Genomic DNA, 20000 nt, shown 5'->3' with positions numbered 1-20000 from the left:
TGTGTGTGTGTGTGTGTGTGTGTGTGTGTGTGTGTGTGTGTGTGTGTGCGTGTGTGTGATTCACTCATAACGTTCCCTCAGAAGTCAGTGCTGAAGTTCACTAGAGTGTCATGAAGCTGCGTTCGTGTCTCATGTCAGAATTAGCATAATTATGAGACGATTAGTCAGAATTCAGTCTGAGCTCTTCGCGTCCTTGGACTTGATTCGTGATTGGTTTCTGTAGCAACGCTCATAATGCAGATGGATTCACATCGTTTCTTCATCACTACAGGCTCGTGTGTTAAACTACTTCTCGCTTTTGACCTGCATTGTGAGTACTGTGAAGTGTGACATATTTCTACAGCTCAAGCAGTAGGTTCATGACCAAGAGGCAACCTTCCATTCTCTCTCGTGAAACCAACACAGAAGTGACTAAAACTGTAATTCATCGACCGGCCGCTAGAGGCTGGCTCTGAAAGGGAGTCAGTCCCATAGACCCCGCATGTTAAAATGCCCAACTTTACAGCAGAAAAAACATGTTTACAGCCTGGTACAAAAAGTGGTTTTGGTCTATATAGCTAATTTGACCCTTCATGACAACTGTGAGGGGGGTGACATTTTTTTATAACTCATCCGTTTAAATTATATTAAGCCTTAAAGTTTTGCATAATTAAGGGCGTGGCCGCTTGAGTGACAGGTGGATTGCCGCTCTGCCCTACAAAAGGCACAAGACTGTGAGTGTGAATCTGAGAAAAAAAATGGCCTATTGTTTTTACATCAAATGAATGAAAATATATAAGATAATAACAAGTAGGAATAATGCTGAGAATGATTGTGAATTAAACATCTCCGAAGACGTTCATTGCAATGGCTTCAAAAATGCTCTTCAGAAACCTATGAATGACGTCACGGACACTACGTCCATGTTTTTTTACAGTCTATGGTCACAATGCTCGCAACGCCTAGGTCACGGGTTCGATACCCAGGAATGCATGAACTGATCTAATGTACAGCTTGAGATGAAAATATTATAAACAGATGAAAATATAACAGTTCCTTTACAACAGAACATTGCATATTTCTGTCAAAGAAATTTTTGTCAAACATTTTTGTTACTGACACACACACTATATATCACAAAAATACACACACCCTCACACACACCACATTATATCACCACTACTTATTAATTAATCATAATAAAACAATAATAAGAAAAAATAATCCAGCACTATTTGTTATAAAGGGGACTTTAAGTGTTTCGGCCTAAGAGCCTTCTTCAACACACTTCATACACAGACATTCAAAAACACATCTCCATATTGCATTACTCGTTCATAAATTAACCACAGCTGACAAGCTTAACCAAGTCACCACAATACTTAATTAGAGTTAACTATACAAAAGTAACAATCACCCAATAAGAGTAGATCCAAGTCAGATTAACATATCTTACACACACACACACACACACACACTCAGGTTTGTTTTTGTGAATTGTGGGGACTTTCCATAGGCGTAATGGTTTTTATACTGTACGAACTGTATATTCTATCGCCCTACACCAACCCTACACCTAACCCTAGCCCTCACAGAAACTGTGCAGATTTTTTACTTTCTCAAAAAAAAATCTCATTCTGTATGGTTTATAAGCGTTTTGAAAAATGGGGACATGGGTTATGTCCTCATAAGTCACCCTCTCCTTGTAATACCTGTGTCATACCCATGTCATTATACAAAGTTGTGTCATAATACACAAAAAAACGCACACACACACACACACACACACACACATAAACACATACACACACATTTTGAATCGCTGACTCACCGCAGCAGAGTTTCTTTTCTTCCTATTGTCGTGGTGACGGTTGCTAGGCAGCTGATGCCCAGAGTTCCCCAGAGAGAGCTGAGCTATATTTGTCTCCATCATCTCCGTCTTGAGCACAGGAGAGATAAACATAGCGTGCTCATTCACAAAACAAACACGCGCTCGCTCACACACAGAACATTGCATTAGCACATTGTCTGTGCATTAACGTCAGTCTCTCAGCACAGTGTTTTTGAGACACTTGTTTAATTTAGATCTCCGTCTAACTGTTGTTTCAGAGGAATCAGACTGAAGGAGACTGATGATGCTGTGATCAATCACACACTCAACATGAGGCTCTTTGTGCTTCATTCTTGCTGCTGTATTTGAACAGCACTGTTAGAAATGAGTGTGAATCCCATGAGATGAGACAGCAGCAGGAAAATCTCCTTGACAGTATGGAAGATTCCTTGGGAGAAACCAAAGGGGAGATCCGTCCCACATAAATACTTCCTTTAAAGCATCTGAACTGCAGATGAGAATCACTGCTGACGAACCCTATTCACTATCACTAACTATCACCGACTAACCCTAATCACTAAATGACACTGATTAAGCGTAATCACTATCACAATCACTGACTAACCCTAATCATTAACTATCACTGACTAACACTGACTAACCCTAATCATTAACTATCACTGACTAACCCTAATCATTAACTATCACTGACTAACACTGACTAACCCTAATCATTAACTATCACTGACTAACACTGACTAACCCTAATCATTAACTATCACTGACTAACCCTAATCATTAACTATCACTGACTAACACTGACTAACCCTAATCATTAACTATTACTGACTAACACTGACTAACCCTAATCATTAACTATCACTAACACTGACTAACCCTAATCATTACACTATCACTGACTAACACTGACTATCACTAACACAGACTAACCCTTAACTATCACTGACTATCACACACTGACTAACCCTAATCATTACTATCACTAACACTGACTAACCCTAATCATTAACTATTACTGACTAACACTGGACCCGAACCCTAACCCTAATCATTAACTATTACTGACTAACACTGACTAACCCTAATCATTAACTATTACTGACTAACACTGACTAACTCTAATCATTAACTATCACTGACTAACACTGACTAACCCTAATCATTAACTATTACTGACTAACACTGACTAACCCTTAACCCTTAACTCATTAACTATTACTTAGACTAACACTGACTAACCCTAATCATTAACTATCACTGACTAACACTGACAACCCTAATCATTAATAATGACTGACTAACACTGACTAACCCTAATCATTAACTATCACTGACTAAACCCTAATCATTAACTATCACTGTAGACACTGACTACCCTAACCCTAATCATTAAACTATCACACTGATAAACACTGACTAACCCTAATCATTAACTATCACTGACTACCCTAGATCATTAACTATCACTGACTTAAACTTTAATACTTACTTTCACTATGACCGTCTAATAGTGTTGCTTTTTGATTTATTCATCTGAATACAAGAATGTGAAAAAATAATCCAGCACTATTTGTTATAAAGGGGACTTTAATACTTTAAAAGCACCAAAGTGTTTCGGCCTAAGAGCCTTCTTCAACACACTTCATACACAGACATTCAAAAACACATCTCCATATTGCATTACTCGTTCATAAATTAACCACAGCTGACAAGCTTAACCAAGTCACCACAATACTTAATTAGAGTTAACTATACAAAAGTAACAATCACCCAATAAGAGTAGATCCAAGTCAGATTAACATATCTTACACACACACACACACACACACACACACTCAGGTTTGTTTTTGTGAATTGTGGGGACTTTCCATAGGCGTAATGGTTTTTATACTGTACGAACTGTATATTCTATCGGGCTACAACAACCCTACACCTAACCCTAGCCCTCACAGGAAACTGTGCAGATTTTTACTTTCTCAAAAAAAAATCTCATTCTGTATGGTTTATAAGCGTTTTGAAAAATGGGGACATGGGTTATGTCCTCATAAGACACCCTCTCTTTGTAATACCTGTGACATACCCATGTCATTATACAAAGTTGTGTCCTGATATGTCACAAAAACACGCACACACACACACACACACACACACACACACACATAAACACATACACACACATTTTGAATCGCTGACTCACCGCAGCAGAGTTTCTTCCTATTGTCGTGGAGACGGTTGCTAGGCAGCTGATGCCCATAGTTCCCCAGAGAGAGCTGAGCTATATTTGTCTCCATCATGTCAGTCTTGAGCACAGGAGAGATAAACATAGTGTGCTCATTCACAAAACAAACACGCGCTCGCTCACACACAGAACATTGCATTAGCACATTGTCTGTGCATTAACGTCAGTCTCTCAGCACAGTGTTTCGAGACACTTGTTTATTTAGTTCTCCGTCTAACTGTTGTTTCAGAGGAATCAGACTGAAGGAGACTGATGATGCTGTGATCAATCACAACACTCAACATGAGGCTCTTTGTGCTTCATTGCTGCTGTATTTGAACAGCACTGTTAGAAATGAGTGTGAATCCCATGAGATGAGACAGCAGCAGGAAAATCTCCTTGACAGTATGGAAGATTCCTTGGCAAAGGAACAAAGGGGAGATCCGTCCCACATAAATACTTCCTTTAAAAGCATCTGAAACTGCAGATGAGAATCACTGCTGACGAACCCTATTCACTATCACTAACTATCACCGACTAACCCTAATCACTAAATGACACTGATTAAGCGTAATCACTATCACAATCACTGACTAACCCTAATCATTAACTATTACTGACTAACACTGACTAACCCTAATCATTAACTATCCCTAAAACTGACTAACCCTAATCATTAACTATCACTGACTAAGCCTAATCACTATCAGTAACACTGACTAACCTAAACCCTAACTAACTAACAATTACTAACCCTAATCACTATCACTTACTACACTGACAAACCCTAATCATTAACTATTACTGACTAACACTGACTAACCCTAATCATTAACTATCACTAACACTGACTAACCCTAACCCTAATCATTAACTATCACTGACTAACACTGACTAACCCTAATCATTAACTATCACTGACTAACCCTAATCATTAACTATCACTAAACACTGACTAACCCTAATCATTAACTATCACTAAACACAGACTAACCCTAACCCTAATCATTAAACTATCACTGACTAACACTGACTAAACCCTAATCATTAACTATCACTAACACTGACTAACCCTAATCATTAACTATCACTAAACACAGACTAAACCCTAACCCTAATCATTAACTATCACGACTAACACTGACTAAACCTAATCACTTACTTTCACTGACTATCACTGTCTAACACTGAATAAACCTAATCACTAACTATAACTGACTAACACTGACTAACCCTAATCATTAACTATTACTGACTAACACTGACTAACTCTAATCATTAACTATCACTGACTAACACTGAAAAACCCTAACCCTAATCATTAACTATTACTGACTAACACTGACTAACCCTAATCATTAACTATCACTGACTAACCCTAATCATTAACTATCCCTGACTAACCCTGATCAACCCTATCAGTAACTAACACTGACTAACCCTAATCATTAACTATCACTAACACTGACTAACCCTAACCCTAATCATTAACTATCACTGACTAACACTGAATAACCCTAATCATTAACTATCACTGACTAACCCTAATCATTAAATATCACTGACTAAACTTAATTACTTACTTTCACTATGACCGTCTAATAGTGTTGTTTTTGGCTGCCTTTTTTAAATTTATATTCAATCCATTCTTTGAATCAATCATTCAATTTATTATTAATTTTAGTCACATTCACATACCAATTTTAGTCTAGTCTAGTTATATTCAATCAAAAAAAATGACAATTAAATTTTAACTGACGAAAACGTTATAACATTTCGTTTCGTCTTGTTTTGGTCAACGAAAATTGAGAAGAGACATCTTAGCATAGTTTTTATTTTGTAAACCACATTTAGTCTCGTTTTTATTCATCAACAATATTGCATTATACATTTAATTACAGTCATCGTCACATGACCAGCATTTACGTTGCGTCTCGTCTCGTTTTCGTCACATGATAAAGGTTCGTTGATGACGATATTTAGTCATAATTTTTGTTGGCTAATGCAACACTACTGTCTAACACTGACTATCACTGACTAACACGGACTAACCCTAATCACTATCACTGACTAACCACAAACCAAACCTAATAACAAACACTAAACCAAAAAAACAACACTCAACCAAAAAAACATACTTAACCTAATCACTATAACTGACTAACACTGACTAACCCTAATCACTATCACTTTCACTGACTAACCCTAACCCTTACCCTAAATGACTAACACTGACTAACCCTAATCATTAACTATCACTGACTAACACTGAATGACTCTAATCACTAACTATAACTGACTATCATCAACACTTTCTGTATTTACTGATGCAGATTTTTATTAATCAAAGCCTTATCCCACCACTAACCTGGATAGAGTCAGTGTGGACTTTATTATTTATTGAAGTTTGATTTCAGTATAAATTCGATATTAATTCTAACTTTTAACCTTTGGGGATTTTATATTTACGTATATTGTTTGATTTAAATTCCAATTTCTAAACTGGATTTAATTTTTTAATATTTTTTGCTTTGATTTAAGGTTATTATAGTTAACTAAAACTAAAAACTTTTAAAAAATATTTAATTACTTGAAATAATTATAAAAATAAAATATATAAAAACTTTTCAGGGCAACATTTCTACTTTTCATTTAGTTTAATTTGATTTACTAAAATAGCTAAAAATGAAATAAAAATTAATAACAACTATATACACATACTTAAAAAAAAAATGTAATAATAAAAAAAAATTGTTAAAACTTTTACTAAAATTAACATAATTGACATTAACATAACATTAACTCAAAATTTTAAATATTAATAAATACTATAAAAAACTATTTCCTTAATGATACTAAAATAGGATTTTGTTCACCTTTAATATATTCTATATATATATATATATATATATATATATTATATATATATTTTTTTTTTTTTTTTTTTTTCTATATTTTACAGTATTTTTTAAAAATCTCTTTGAGTCTTGAAGGGAATTTATCTATTGTTTGGAATCTTATGGAAATTGGTGCTTTATAATAATAATTATATTTATTTATTTATGTATGTATATATGTATGTAAAATTAAATCTATACAGTAGAAAAGAGTGTAAAAGAGATAAAAAGAGATAACAAATAAAGAACAAAAAGAGTTCATCATATTTCCAGTGCTAGTAAATGAAGGTGTATGGATCATCTTTATATAGCCATTTTTCCCCAAACCCTAAACTGACCCCAGTGCTGTGAATCATGTGCTTGTGATCCGTCTGAGAGCGCTGAAGCTCAAGCATCAGTCAGATGGTGCGGATGTTGTCATTACTGTCCATTGTGTGATCTGTGTTTCAGAATGACACGTGGGGCATCCAATACACGTACGCACTGTTTATGGCCATGAGCCACATGCTGTGCATCGGTTATGGCGCTCAGGCTCCAGAGGGAATGACGGATGTCTGGCTCACAATGCTGAGCATGATCGTGGGTGCAACCTGCTATGCCATGTTCATTGGTCATGCAACGGCCCTCATCCAGTCCCTGGACTCCTCACGCCGACAGTACCAGGAGAAGGTAAAGCCCTGGACAATACTGATCTCTGATGACCTAATGAATACTTTGTCATTAAGGGTGTGTTCACACTTGTCATGTTTGGTTTGATTAAGATAAACTCTGGTGTGATTGTTCTGTTAGTGTGGTTCAGTTCAGTTGAGTAAGTGAGAACGCTGCCATCCGAATCCTGGTGCCCACCAAAGAAGCGAACCGAGATCATTAAAAAAGATGGGTCTCGGTCCACTTCCAAACGAACTCTGGTATGGTTCAAATGAAATATGAAGGAAACATGGACAAAATACTTCCAAACAAACCAAAAACAGGATGTAATGACAAGATGCGACGCTCTGCAACATGATTTGACGACGCAGAACGAGCGGTGTTTCCAAAACAAAATGAGCAGAAGGAAAACGTTGAGCAACAAGGAGGTTAAGTGCTTTATGAGCTTTTCGTGATTTTGCGCGTGGTAAAAATAAAATCATATGTACACGCAACATTGAGCACACTTAGTCCAGCAGACGGCATTAGTACATACACCAATCAGTCTGCATAGCACTGCTTTAAGATGAACACACCTATTGTTTGGGGTGTTCGGTAATTTCTGTCACAAAATATACGTCATTCAACCTGATCAGGTTGTGAACGTATGATTATGTTTTTAGGTTTGGTATCTTTAGGTTCACTGTCAAAATGCCTTTGTGAATGCTAAGTGGACCAGGACCAAGAAATGTATTGTTTTCTTTTTTGGTCCTGACAAAACAAACCAAGAGAACCGAACTACAAGTGTGAGCGCAACCTAAATCTATTCCATAATTCCTAATCAGTCTGATGTGCTGTCGTTCTGACTAACGGAGAGCATCTGATGTCCAGTATAAGCAGGTGGAGCAGTACATGTCGTTCCATAAGCTTCCAGCAGATGTCAGGCAGAAGATCCACGAGTATTATGAACATCGATACCAGGGCAAGATGTTTGACGAGGACAACATTCTGGGAGAGCTAAGCGAGCCCTTAAAGGAGGTTTGTACTAAACTCATGACTCCCTAAAGTTTACTATTCAGCTATTTTCATGCATTAGGGTTGAAATTTGTTGTGCTTTCAGACACAAGCAGATTTCGCAGGACTATTTTTGTTTATATTTGAAGCTAATGGAAACATCAGCATTACTGTGGTAGTAACTGTGTTTTTGTTGTTGCATTATGCAAACTTTAACCAGCTAATTAAGGTCTACTTGTGCACTGTGACCCTAACAGGAAATTGTTAGCTTCAACTGCCGAAGCTTGGTGGCTAACATGCCTCTCTTCGCTAACGCCGACCCAAACTTCGTAACGGCAGTGCTAACGAAGCTGAAGTTTGAGGTGTTCCAGCCCAATGACTTCATCATTCGCGAAGGAACTGTCGGTCGTAAAATGTATTTCATCCAGCATGGACGGGTCAGTGTACTAACTCGTGGCAACAAGGAGACCAAGCTCAGCGATGGGTCATACTTTGGAGGTGAGTTTACAGGCTGATTGTGAAGTGGCTGATTTCAAATATTTGTTATGAGCTCTTCTTAACCAGGATTATTGCCTTGGTCTGGTTGTTTAAGTACGTTAATTGTCCTAAAGAGTCCTTTCTAACCTCCTTGTGGTGTTTCTCCATCGCTCAGAGATCTGTCTGTTGACGCGCGGCAGGAGGACAGCAAGTGTCCGAGCAGATACATACTGTCGACTTTACTCCCTCAGTGTGGACAGTTTCAATGAGGTTCTGGAAGAGCATCCCATGATGAGACGGGCCTTCGAGACTGTGGCAGCAGACAGACTTGATCGCATCGGTAAAACCGTCCTCCAACTTTACAGCTGATTTTGTAGTTAAAAAGAGACAAATTGAAAACATCTTTCATCATTTACTCACCTTCATGTCATTCTAAATCCATATCCCAGACCTTTACAGTAAAAAGAATAGAAATGGGAACTGACAAAACATTTTCAAAACACCATATAATGAGTCCATATGTGACAAGCACATTAATAATTTATTCTAAGCCTATTCTGAATTCCTTTTTCTCACAGGTAAGAAAAACTCAATTCTGTTGCGCAAGACCTCACAGGGAGGATCTGTAGCAGGCAGCAGTTTGGGACGGGGTGGAGGGAGCCGCGGAGGAGGAGCAGGAGGTGCTAGTCTGGGTTCTTGTGACAGTGTTTTGGTCCAGCAGATCGTGAAGCATGATAGCATGCCTACCATGCAGGACATCACTGCTGGCACCCGAGGCACCACGGGAGGCACAGTCTCACCCCGACCTCATCCGGTTATCTGGGCACCGCTGGTCCACGCTCCCCTGCAGACGGCCGCTGCCACCACCAACGTAGCCATTGCCTTGATGCATCAGCAACAGCAGCAGCAACAGTTGCAGCAGCAGCTACAACAGCAACACGCCCTTGGAGCTGCCATCTTCCTTCCCTCCGCTCTTCCCATCTCGCCATCACCCTCGTCCTGCCCACTCTCTCCTCCCCGTCCGCCTATATTACATCCTCGGCAGTCGCTCAGCTCCCTCATCAGCGTAATGGGCGGGATGCCCCCCCGAGGAGTCCCGCCTTCTGTAACTCCTACACCCTCGCCCTCCACTATTGGACCGACTGCTGTGGGCATGGCTCCTTCAGGGTGTGGAGTTGCAAAAACTCCTCCTACTCCTGCCTCATCAGTGCCTGCCCCCCTGCAGCCTGGAAGAGCACTTCATCACAGTCTCCGCCTCCACACGGAGCCCACAGCATCATCTGTCCATAAAGTCCTTCCTCCTTCTTCAGCAGTGGCGACGATGTCTGTTGAAGGGCGCAATGTTGGCTCTGCTCCGCAGGGGGCCAAAGAGGCTTTGCTGCGTCATGTTGGAGGAGGCAGCACCCAGGGCCTCCCCATGATTGGTCGGCTTACCCAGGAGGCCAGACTACTCTCTGCCTCCCAGCCGACTCTCCCCCACCGCAGCTGGGCAAGCATGCAACCTCACCCGCCTCTCCATCGTAAAGCATCCGGAGGAAACCTGCTTCCGGCACCCTTCCTTTTGTCGTCAGGACTGGCTAGAGGAGGAAGTGCAGGTGTTTTGAGCTCAAACGCGCCTGGTGCCACACAGGCACCAACACAAATACCCCTGCTGTTGGCACACACACCTCCACTCACAACAGCTCCAGGATCAGCTCCTTCACCCCTTGCCCCCTTCTCGTACTCCCCGAAGCAAAACCCTCTTTGTTCCACCAATGCTCCTTTATCCCTCGCGGCCACATCTTTTGGTCTAGGGGTTCCTCAAACCCAGCGCGCTAAATCCGGCACTGCGATACCTACTCCTCCTTCAACCTCTCCTCCTCCTTGTCTATGCCCTCCTTCTCCCTCTCAGTCCACCTCCACCTCTCCAACTTCATCTTCCGGCACTTCTTTGGCTCAGAATTCCCGTACCAAACCATCTCAGACGCCTCCTCCACCGTCCCCATTAACCTGCATCACTAACTCAACGCCCACCATCACTCCTTCTCAAACCACCACCCCGACTCGAACCCCAACCCCTGTTCAAACACCTATTCAGACCCCCACCCAATCTAGAACACCAGTGGCCATCCAAACCCAATCCCAGGGTCGCTGTCCAACTCCTGTCCAGATCGCAGCAGCTGCACAAACTCCAACCTCAGCCTCCGTTCAGAGTCCGCTTCCCGCCCAGACTCCAAGCAAACCTCTGAGTTCCACCCTGAGCCAGAGCTCTGCTGTCCAGATGCCAGCCACTGTCCAGGTTCTTGGTCCTCCTTCGACTTGTTCTGCAGTCTCCAGTCAAACGCAAACCTCAACTACCATACAGAATCCGAGCTCTTTCTGGACCCCAGGCTCTCCCATCAATACCCCAGCCCAAAGTGGACCGTCAACCCCTGTTCTGACCCAATCGCAGACACAAGCTCCACTTGCTAAAGTTCCTGCTGCTGCACCATCACTTTCTCCCTCATCAACTCCATCTCCAGCTGCTTCACAGCCACAGAAGCCCACTGCTAGCCAGACTCAGACCTTAAACATCCTGTCCACTCCAACCTTAAGTCCATCTTCCATTCCTGCTTCCACAGCCTCCTCATCTACAGTCCTCCAGTCCATCTCCATCACCTCCACTTCAACAAAAGAGGCAAAGAAAGAGCAGGACTTGCCTCAGACGCAGAGAGATTCAGAGACAAAGAAACAGAAATATCCTGCTAACATGTGAGGAGGATGGTGGACACTGGACAAAGGATCAAAGTTTATCCGTGGTGAGTTTAGGAGATGAGATCTCACAAGTCAGCTGTATCAGTTCAGGCTCTACAGGTTCCATGAGCATGCTGTGTGCATTTGACCCTCTCTAGTCTTGACCATGGGAAGGTCTAACATCCCTGACTTTACATCTGATCAAGGTAAAAAAAAAGAGCAGAACATGATTGGCTCAAAAGTAGAACTAGAGTCTCTGTGTTGGCCGGGTCATCTGGGAATGTCAGGTAGAATATTTGTGTAGTCCTGCTGAAAAGACTAGACTGAATTGCAGTGGTCTGACTGGTGAACCAATATATTCATGTTGATCACCAGCAAAACATGCGAGATACAGTGGATTCCAACCCTGCTTGTAGAGCCCCAAACACTGCACATTCTGCATTTTTCACACCTGATTCAGGTCACCAGCTCTTTAGTAGAGACTCCAAGACCTGAAATGGGTGTATCAGACATTGAAAATGTGCAGTGTTTTGGGACCTCTAGAAACAGGGATAGGAACCACTCTGCTAGAGAACCAGCATGATCTTTTTACAGAGGCCCAAAGTGGTACTTGAGTATAAATACTGGTCTTTTCCACAGGGATCTGGTAAATTAATGCTTTTCAATTTTTCACAGAACAGATGCACATTCTGTCATTTGCCAAAAATATCTTAAAGAGAATGTAACAACTGCAAAACTGCCACTACTTTAAGATGCATTTGCACAGCCTTGTTAAGATTAAAAAATATCAGAACACCAGAGAAAGTTTGAAAAGATCAAAACCATTCTAGACATATAACATATCCTGTCGAAAGACGTTTCTGTGTGGATTTAGTGTACACTGCCTGTAAACTATAAATGGTGCATTATACATAGTGTGTTATGCAGAAAAATAATTTCTACATGAAAACAGAAACTACAATTTTAACCAGCTTTGTGCACTTTTGTTTTGTCGTTCTCTGTCAAACCGTTAGCCAGTGATTACCTGATCAGTATGCAAATCAAAAAGATTCAAATCAAAATTAAACGCGAGTGAAAATTCACGCGAGTGAAAAAATACCAAAGGACATATTTAGGGAATCAAATGATGAAGCAATGCTACAGGATTTCTTGTATGAATTGATTTTGGCTTTATATTCTCATAGGAAAAGAGAACTTTTGTTGCTATGGCGAGTTTCCAGTTGGTGCTTCCATTGATGCAAGAATATATACGTGGATTCCCTAAAGGGACACGGTGATGGAACAAAATGAGATTACATTTAAGTGCTTTTGCATTCTCTCACAAAATATTGCCACTGACCTTATGTGTGAGACTTTTGGTTAAGGTGTTTAATGTTATTTTACTGATGGCCAGTGTCAGCATGCTCAGAAACCTCACGACCTGAGTCTGCATAAACTGACTGATGTTAATATCTGAAAATATCAACCTTGATTTCCAGCTTCTCCTGTCGTCTCTTTTTTAATCTCCAAAGTGTAACATTTGCCCATTATATAACTAATAATTAGCATCACAGATGTGAAGATACGTATTTAAATAACTGTAAAGAATATATATATCAGTATAATTCTTTTGATAAAAAATAGAAGCAATCCATTAGTAGTTTGTCGTCTCAGGTGTTTGATGTTAGTTTTGGACAATATGACTTTAACATTCATATTCTCACTCTGCTGTAACTGAACTAGTGTTTTGTTTTGATTGTGTGTTGCACTAAACAGCGAGCGCACAGCAGCGCTTTAGTTCCGCCGTGAGCGTGTCTGCCTCTTTCTGTCCGTTAGTGTCACGACACACATCCGACGCTTTATGGTCTTTCATCTGGACCAGAGCAGCTTTCATCTTTCTCTTGCTCTTGTACTGTAGTCGCTTCCCTTCAGTGACACACACACACACACACACACACACACACCTCCCAGTATGAATCTGTCATGTTGTGCCCAGTGCTGTTCCTTAGTGTTTTGTGCTGATAGTGAGATTATGTCTAATTTCCCCTTCAATACCATGATGCCTAGATTGCACATTTAAGGACCAAATGTTTCTTTTTATTTGTTCTCACAGCTTTAGCTTTTGAGAAAAAGGAAATAATAGTCTATAATGATAAATACAATGACATATAAAGGCCAGTTCAGACTGCACTGACAGACAACATACACTTGGTTGTTACCCGTCGGGTGTGTGTTGCCGTTGGTTGGTGCTTGTTTTTGCTGATTGAATCCGTGTTTGTTGTGTCTTGGAATGATGTACTGTACTCGGTCAGCTGTCGGTGTGGTGTGAACTGGCCTTAAGAGAAATAATGAAGAACGTGTGAAAAGTGATTTTTGCCAAATCAGAATAAAGTGAATTTAGAATCAGTTTTCTGTATCTGTTTGTTAATAAACACACACACACACACACACACACACACACACACACACACACACACACACATCCACAGGTATTCCTATCTTTATGGGTTCATTCCATAGACATGTTGATTTTTATACTGTACAAACTGAATTTTTTATCCTTTTACCCTAAACCTACACTAAACCCACCCCTCACACAAAACTACACTTCATTCTGTGTGATAATTCATGTTCCATTTCTACCATACAGGTTCAGTTGCTGGTCTTTCTGTGTGTGTGTGTCTGTGTGTTGTGTGTGTGTGTTTGAGGGTGCGCATATATGCATGTTTGTGTAAGTGTGTGTGAGTGCGTGATGTGTGTGCATGTGAGGTTTGTGTGGTGTTTGTTTTGTGTGTGTGTGAGTTTGTGTGTGTTGTGTGTGTGTGTGAGAGTGTTGTGTAGTGTTTGTTTGTGTGTGTGAGTTTGTGTAGGTATTTGTTTGTGTGTGTGTGTGTGTGTGTGTGTAGGTGTTTGTTTGTGTGTGAGAGAGTTTGTGTAGGTGTTTGTTTGTGTGTGTGAGTTTGTGTAGGTGTTTGTGTGTGTGTGTGTGTGTGTGTGTGTGTGTGTGTGAGAGAGAGTTTGTGTAGGTGTTTGTGTCTGTGTGTGAGTTTGTGTAGGTGTTTGTTTGTGTGTGTGAGTTTGTGTAGGTGTTTGTGTGTGTGTGTGTGTGTGAGAGAGAGTTTGTGTAGGTGTTTGTGTGTGTGTGTTTGTGTAGGTGTTTGTGTGTGAGTTTGTGTAGGTGTTTGTGTGTGTGTGTGTGAGTGAGTGAGTTTGTGTAGGTGTTTGTGTGTGTGTGTGTAGGTGTTTGTGTGTGTGTGTGTGTGTGTGTGTGTTTGTGTGTGTGTGTGTGTGTGTGTGTGTGTGTGTGTGTGTGTGTGTGTGTGTGTGAGAGAGAGTTTGTGTAGGTGTTTGTGTGTGTGTGTTTGTGTAGGTGTTTGTGTATGTGTGTGTGTAGGTGTGTGTGGGGTGAGTTTGTGTAGGTTGTGTGTGTGTGTGTGTGTGTGTAGGTGTGTGTGTGTGTGTGTGTGTGAGTGAGTGAGTGTAGGTGTTTGTGTGTGTGTTGTGTGTGTGAGTGTGTGTGAGTTTGTGTGTGTGTGTGTGTGTGTGTGTGGTGCGCAGCTGCATCTCGTCAGGGGCTGGTGGCTGGTGTGCTCCTGACAGTGTAATGAAGCTCTGTTCTCTCATGATCAGTGAGGAGCTCAGCTCCAGCGTTTATTCACAGTGCGCAGCACAGCAGTTAGAGTTTGTGTGAGAGGATCAGGAGCAGTGGAGCTCATATCTCCAGCAGAGCAGCGCACAGAAACTCAGCCACATGAGGGAGACTAACAGAATGATCATTTTTGGATGAACTGTCACTTTAACACTCATGACTGATATTTCTTTTCTTCACACAGGAAACTGAAGATCATGCGCTATGCATTGAGGGGCAGCTGTGGCCTAATGGTTAGAGATTTGGGACTTGTAACCAGGAAAGTGCAGGTTTGAGTCTCATGCGCAGGAGTTGTAGGTGGGAGGGAGTGGCATTCAAGTGCATAAGTGAACCCCCAGTGCTGTGGATATAGCTGCCCACTGCATGGGTGTGAATTTGTGTTTACTTCTCACTGCTGTTAGTGTGTGTCACACAGGAAAGTGAAGATCATGCGCTATGCATTGTGGCATTCAGGATAGTGATCCTATCAGAAAAAGAATTTTCTTCACACAGGAAACTGAAGATCATGCGCTATGCATTGTGGCATTCAGGATAGTGATCTGTGCTGTAATAGAAACTATGCATGAAGAATTTCTACTTATTATCTCTTAGTGCTATTAGATAAGGCCTTAAAGATATAGATAGATAGATAGATAGATATATAACCCAAAGATAGATAGATAGATAGATAGATAGATAGATAGATAGATAGATAGATAGATAGATAGATAGATAGATAGACACATTCTCAGTCTACTGTAACTGAACTGGTGTTGAGTTTCTTAAATGCACTGTAAGTCACTTTGGATAAATGTGTAAATGTAACTATTCCAGAAAATCAGTCCATAGTTTCAAAATGACTTTAAATAAATAGTAATAATTTCGATTAAGGACTAATACTGTCAAAATAAATTAATTTTCAAAAAACAAAAGAAAAAAAAATCTTACTGAAAAGGGTGAAATAATGCATTTGTTTGCTGCATCAGAGAACAGGAAACATGCGAATGTGTTGACAAACGATTGAAATATTAAGTTAAACTCTCAGGGGGGACTAGAAGTTATTTCATCTCAGAGGGGTTCAGCTCCAATAATGTCCACTAGATGGAGCCCAAAGCTCATTTACTGACAGCATCACGCGCACCTGGAGAGATGTTAATCAACAATTGAAGATGCAGAGCGGTTTAAATGGCCAGTGATGTGAAGTGCTTCTGTCTGTCCTGCTGTAAGCTGAGATCTTCAGATCTGCATGTGTGAACACACCTGAGAGACACACCTGCTCAGACTCCAGCACACCTGCATCTGATGTGTCAGCCTTTTATGGCTCATACACTGAGAATATGGAGGGGAAAAAAACACAGAAGCTGATAGTTATATGGGTGAAAAGTACAGGAGAGAGACTTTAACTGTGAGAAGATGTGAAGGTGTGTGAGCACATCTCTGGATGTTCTGCTGTGATCCCCCTCAGTGCCTCACACACACACACACACACACACACACACACACACACACACACACACACACACACTGAACCACTTCAAAGCAGAAGTCAGTGAATATAAGTGTGTGAGTGAGCTGTTAAACACTAACCTCATCCTGACACACTCCTTCATTTCTAAGCATTCTTATATCTCTCTTCTCCATCTGCTTTCCTCTCAGAAACACTCTCTACCTCACGAACAGTTAAACCTTATCTGTGACCCTGGAGCACAAGACAGTTTTTTTAAACTGAGATTTCGACAATGAATAATCATCTCTCCATTGATGTGTGGTTTGTTAGGAGGACAATATTTGTCTGAGATACAACTATTTGAAAATCTGGAATCTGAGGGAGCAAAAAAATCTAAATATTGAGAAAATCATCTTTAAAGTTGTTCAAATGAAGTTCTTAGCAATGCATATGTCTAATCAAAAATTAAGTTTATAAATACAAACATACAAAAACTAATTATCAAACATAATCAAACATGATCTTTACTTAATATCCTAATGATTTTTGGCATAAAAGAGAAATGTATAATTGTGACCCATACAATGTATTGTTGTCTATTGCTACAAATATACCTGTGCTACTGATGACTGCTTCTGTGCTGCAGGGACACAGATATATTTGTTACCACCCCACATTCTACTACATCCCTACATCTTATTCTATTTTATTCTATCCTATCCATAGCTGAACTGTACATACCATTTATTTTTCATTTTTTAAATTTTTGTTTATTTATTATTACATGTGTGTATTTTTATTATCATCTTATTTTTGGAAGCTTATGTCACTAAAACAAATTCCTGTATGCGCAAGCATATACTCTTAACCTGTTCGTGCACGAGCCAAAATTACATGAAATGACCCAGGATTTATAACAGCAGCATGATTAGCAGCACACGCAGGTAAAAACACTTCCATAATGTGCTTGCAGTGCTCTAACTCCGCGCACTAATTCTGCAGGCCTGCTTGATACACTGAAAGTGATTCTTTAGTATTTCCTAAGTGTACTCAACTGCTATCTTGGGACACCAGGAATATGAACTAAAATGCGCTTTTAACATACTATCTCTGTATTTAAAAAAATGCATTTAGTAATCACTTGTAGTAGGCTACACTTGAGTGTATGAAAGACGGGTTCAAGTTTTTTTTTTTTTTAATTCAGAGAGTGTTAAAAGCGCATTTTAGTTCATATTCATGGTGTCCCAAAATAGCAGTTGAGTACACTTAGGAAATACTAAAGAATCACTTTTAGTATATCAAGTACAAAAATAGAGCACCTTTTAACTGTGCACACATAACAGCACTCTCAGTATTAATATGTGCACAATATTGCACGTCAGAGTGGCTCCTGAATTTAGTGTAAATACAAAGCCTGTTTAATTTACATCCGGGTGCGTGTGTTTATGCGTGACTATTATTTGACATGCAAATTCAGAGTTTGTCACTTGACTCATTCTCAGAAGCAGAAGTGGAAACGGAAGAAGCGCGTTAACGCGATCGCGTCCACCGCTCGTGCCCCCCTCATCAGCGCTCGGGCGCGCGCGCAGAGTTTCCTGGAGCGGGTTTAAGGAGGAGCCCCGGAGTCCGTCAGGAGCGGGTCAGAACCGGCGACGAGACACCGGACGCTACCGGAGACCGGAACCGTGCGCGCGCACGCAGGCCTGCGTCAGATTGAGGAAGTGCGCGAGCGAGCGCGCGGTTGGTCAGGTGGGACGCGACGGGGGAACTCAGGTGACACCGGTTCAGGTAAAGCGCTTCTCTTCCGTGCGGCCGTTTAATCGCTGTTTTCTTCAGCTCTGCTCTGCTCTGCTCGATCCTCATCGCAGGGGTCTCGGGTTCTCGGTGACTCCCGTGTGCCTCACGTATTCCGCTCCCGTTTCTGTCAAACGACCCCGTTCTGACTCCACTGTCATTCTCATTCATTCATTCGGTGTTTAACGTGCGGCTTTTACCTGACAGGTGAGTCCACGCGCAGAACCCGAGCTGGCTTTGATAAGAGTTGGTTTTAATAGCGTTTAGATGCACCTTTGAGGTGGATTCGTGCTCGCGCAGCAGGACCGGCTGAACCCGCTGAACCGGATCCGCATTTAACCGGGAAACGCACCTGAAGCTTGCGTCTGTTGTTTTTTGTTTTATTTAGACACTCACCTGCTGTCAGTCATAATTACCCCTCCCCCCACCGCCCACCGCCCAGGGCCATTGTCATAGTAACTTAAGTACTCCGGTAATTCGGTGATGACGCGGCTCCTCCGCTGAACCCACCGAACCGGTCAGAGTCACTCAGATGAGTTCAGCCCTGAAAACCCTGACATGTGATGCAGTAGTCTAGAATAAGAGTTTAGAGATGCTTTATATATATATTTCATTTTCAAAGAAATTTTCAAACGACACTTAGAGGCTTTTACATCTAAACTTTTCATTTTATATATATATATATGTGTGTGTGTTAAATATGAATTTGCTGCAGATGCTGCTATGTAAATGCTGTAATTCTGCTGCTTGTGATGTAAATCAATAAAATCTTTATAACAGTGCAGCAGATACTGACATAAAACATGACCCTGGAGCACAAAACCAGTCATAATTTGTCTGAAATTGTATATTTATTTTTTTGTACATATATTTATACATCATCTGAAGCTGAATAAATCATCTCTCCATTGATGTATGGTTTGTTAGGAGGACAATATTTGTCTGAGATACAACTATTTGAAAATCTGGAATCTGAGGGAGCAAAAAAATCTAAATATTGAGAAAATCATCTTTAAAGTTGTTCAAATGAAGTTCTTAGCAATGCATATTACTAATCAAAAATTAAGTTTTAATATATTTACGGTAGAAAATTTACAAAATATCTTCATGGAACATGATCTTAATATCCTAATGATTTCTGTCATAAAAGAGAAATGTATAATTGTGACCCATACAATGTATTGTTGTCTATTGCTACAAATATACCTGTGCTACTGATGACTGACTCTGTGCTGCAGGGACACATATAATCTAAATATGAGTCTGTGCTCTATATCTGCAGTAATGTGTCTCAGTGAGATGAGATGTAAATGATCCAAACATATAATGCAGTGATTAAAAGATGAAGAAATAAAGGCTCCTCAGAAGATGTGAGA

General features: G+C 40.6%; 2 protein-coding genes across 3 annotated transcripts in view; both read left to right on the top strand.

Moving 5' to 3' along the window:
• Positions 1 to 14161, top strand: part of LOC109072061 (potassium/sodium hyperpolarization-activated cyclic nucleotide-gated channel 4) — a 14773-nt gene extending 612 nt beyond the window's left edge. Inside the window, exons 2-6 of the mRNA XM_042741829.1 lie at positions 7397 to 7615; positions 8465 to 8611; positions 8845 to 9085; positions 9240 to 9404; positions 9643 to 14161. Coding sequence (XP_042597763.1) covers positions 7397 to 7615; positions 8465 to 8611; positions 8845 to 9085; positions 9240 to 9404; positions 9643 to 11798 — 2928 coding nt within the window. The 3' untranslated portion in view covers positions 11799 to 14161. The remainder of the gene's footprint in view (positions 1 to 7396; positions 7616 to 8464; positions 8612 to 8844; positions 9086 to 9239; positions 9405 to 9642) is intronic.
• Positions 14162 to 18202: 4041 nt separating this feature from the next.
• LOC109105087 (zinc finger and BTB domain-containing protein 7B-like) overlaps positions 18203 to 20000 on the top strand; it is a 22737-nt gene continuing 20939 nt past the window's right edge. Inside the window, exon 1 of one of the 2 annotated variants that reach the window (XM_042741826.1) lies at positions 18203 to 18618. The gene's annotated coding sequence lies outside the window, so the exon portion shown is untranslated. The remainder of the gene's footprint in view (positions 18619 to 20000) is intronic. The other variant, XM_042741825.1, reaches the window with a different exon arrangement.

The sequence above is a fragment of the Cyprinus carpio genome, chromosome B16 (genome assembly GCF_018340385.1).
Source record: "Cyprinus carpio isolate SPL01 chromosome B16, ASM1834038v1, whole genome shotgun sequence".
Lineage (NCBI taxonomy): Eukaryota > Metazoa > Chordata > Actinopteri > Cypriniformes > Cyprinidae > Cyprinus > Cyprinus carpio.
The sequence above is the reverse complement of the archived record's forward strand: the minus strand, read 5'-3'. Positions and strand labels throughout refer to the sequence as shown.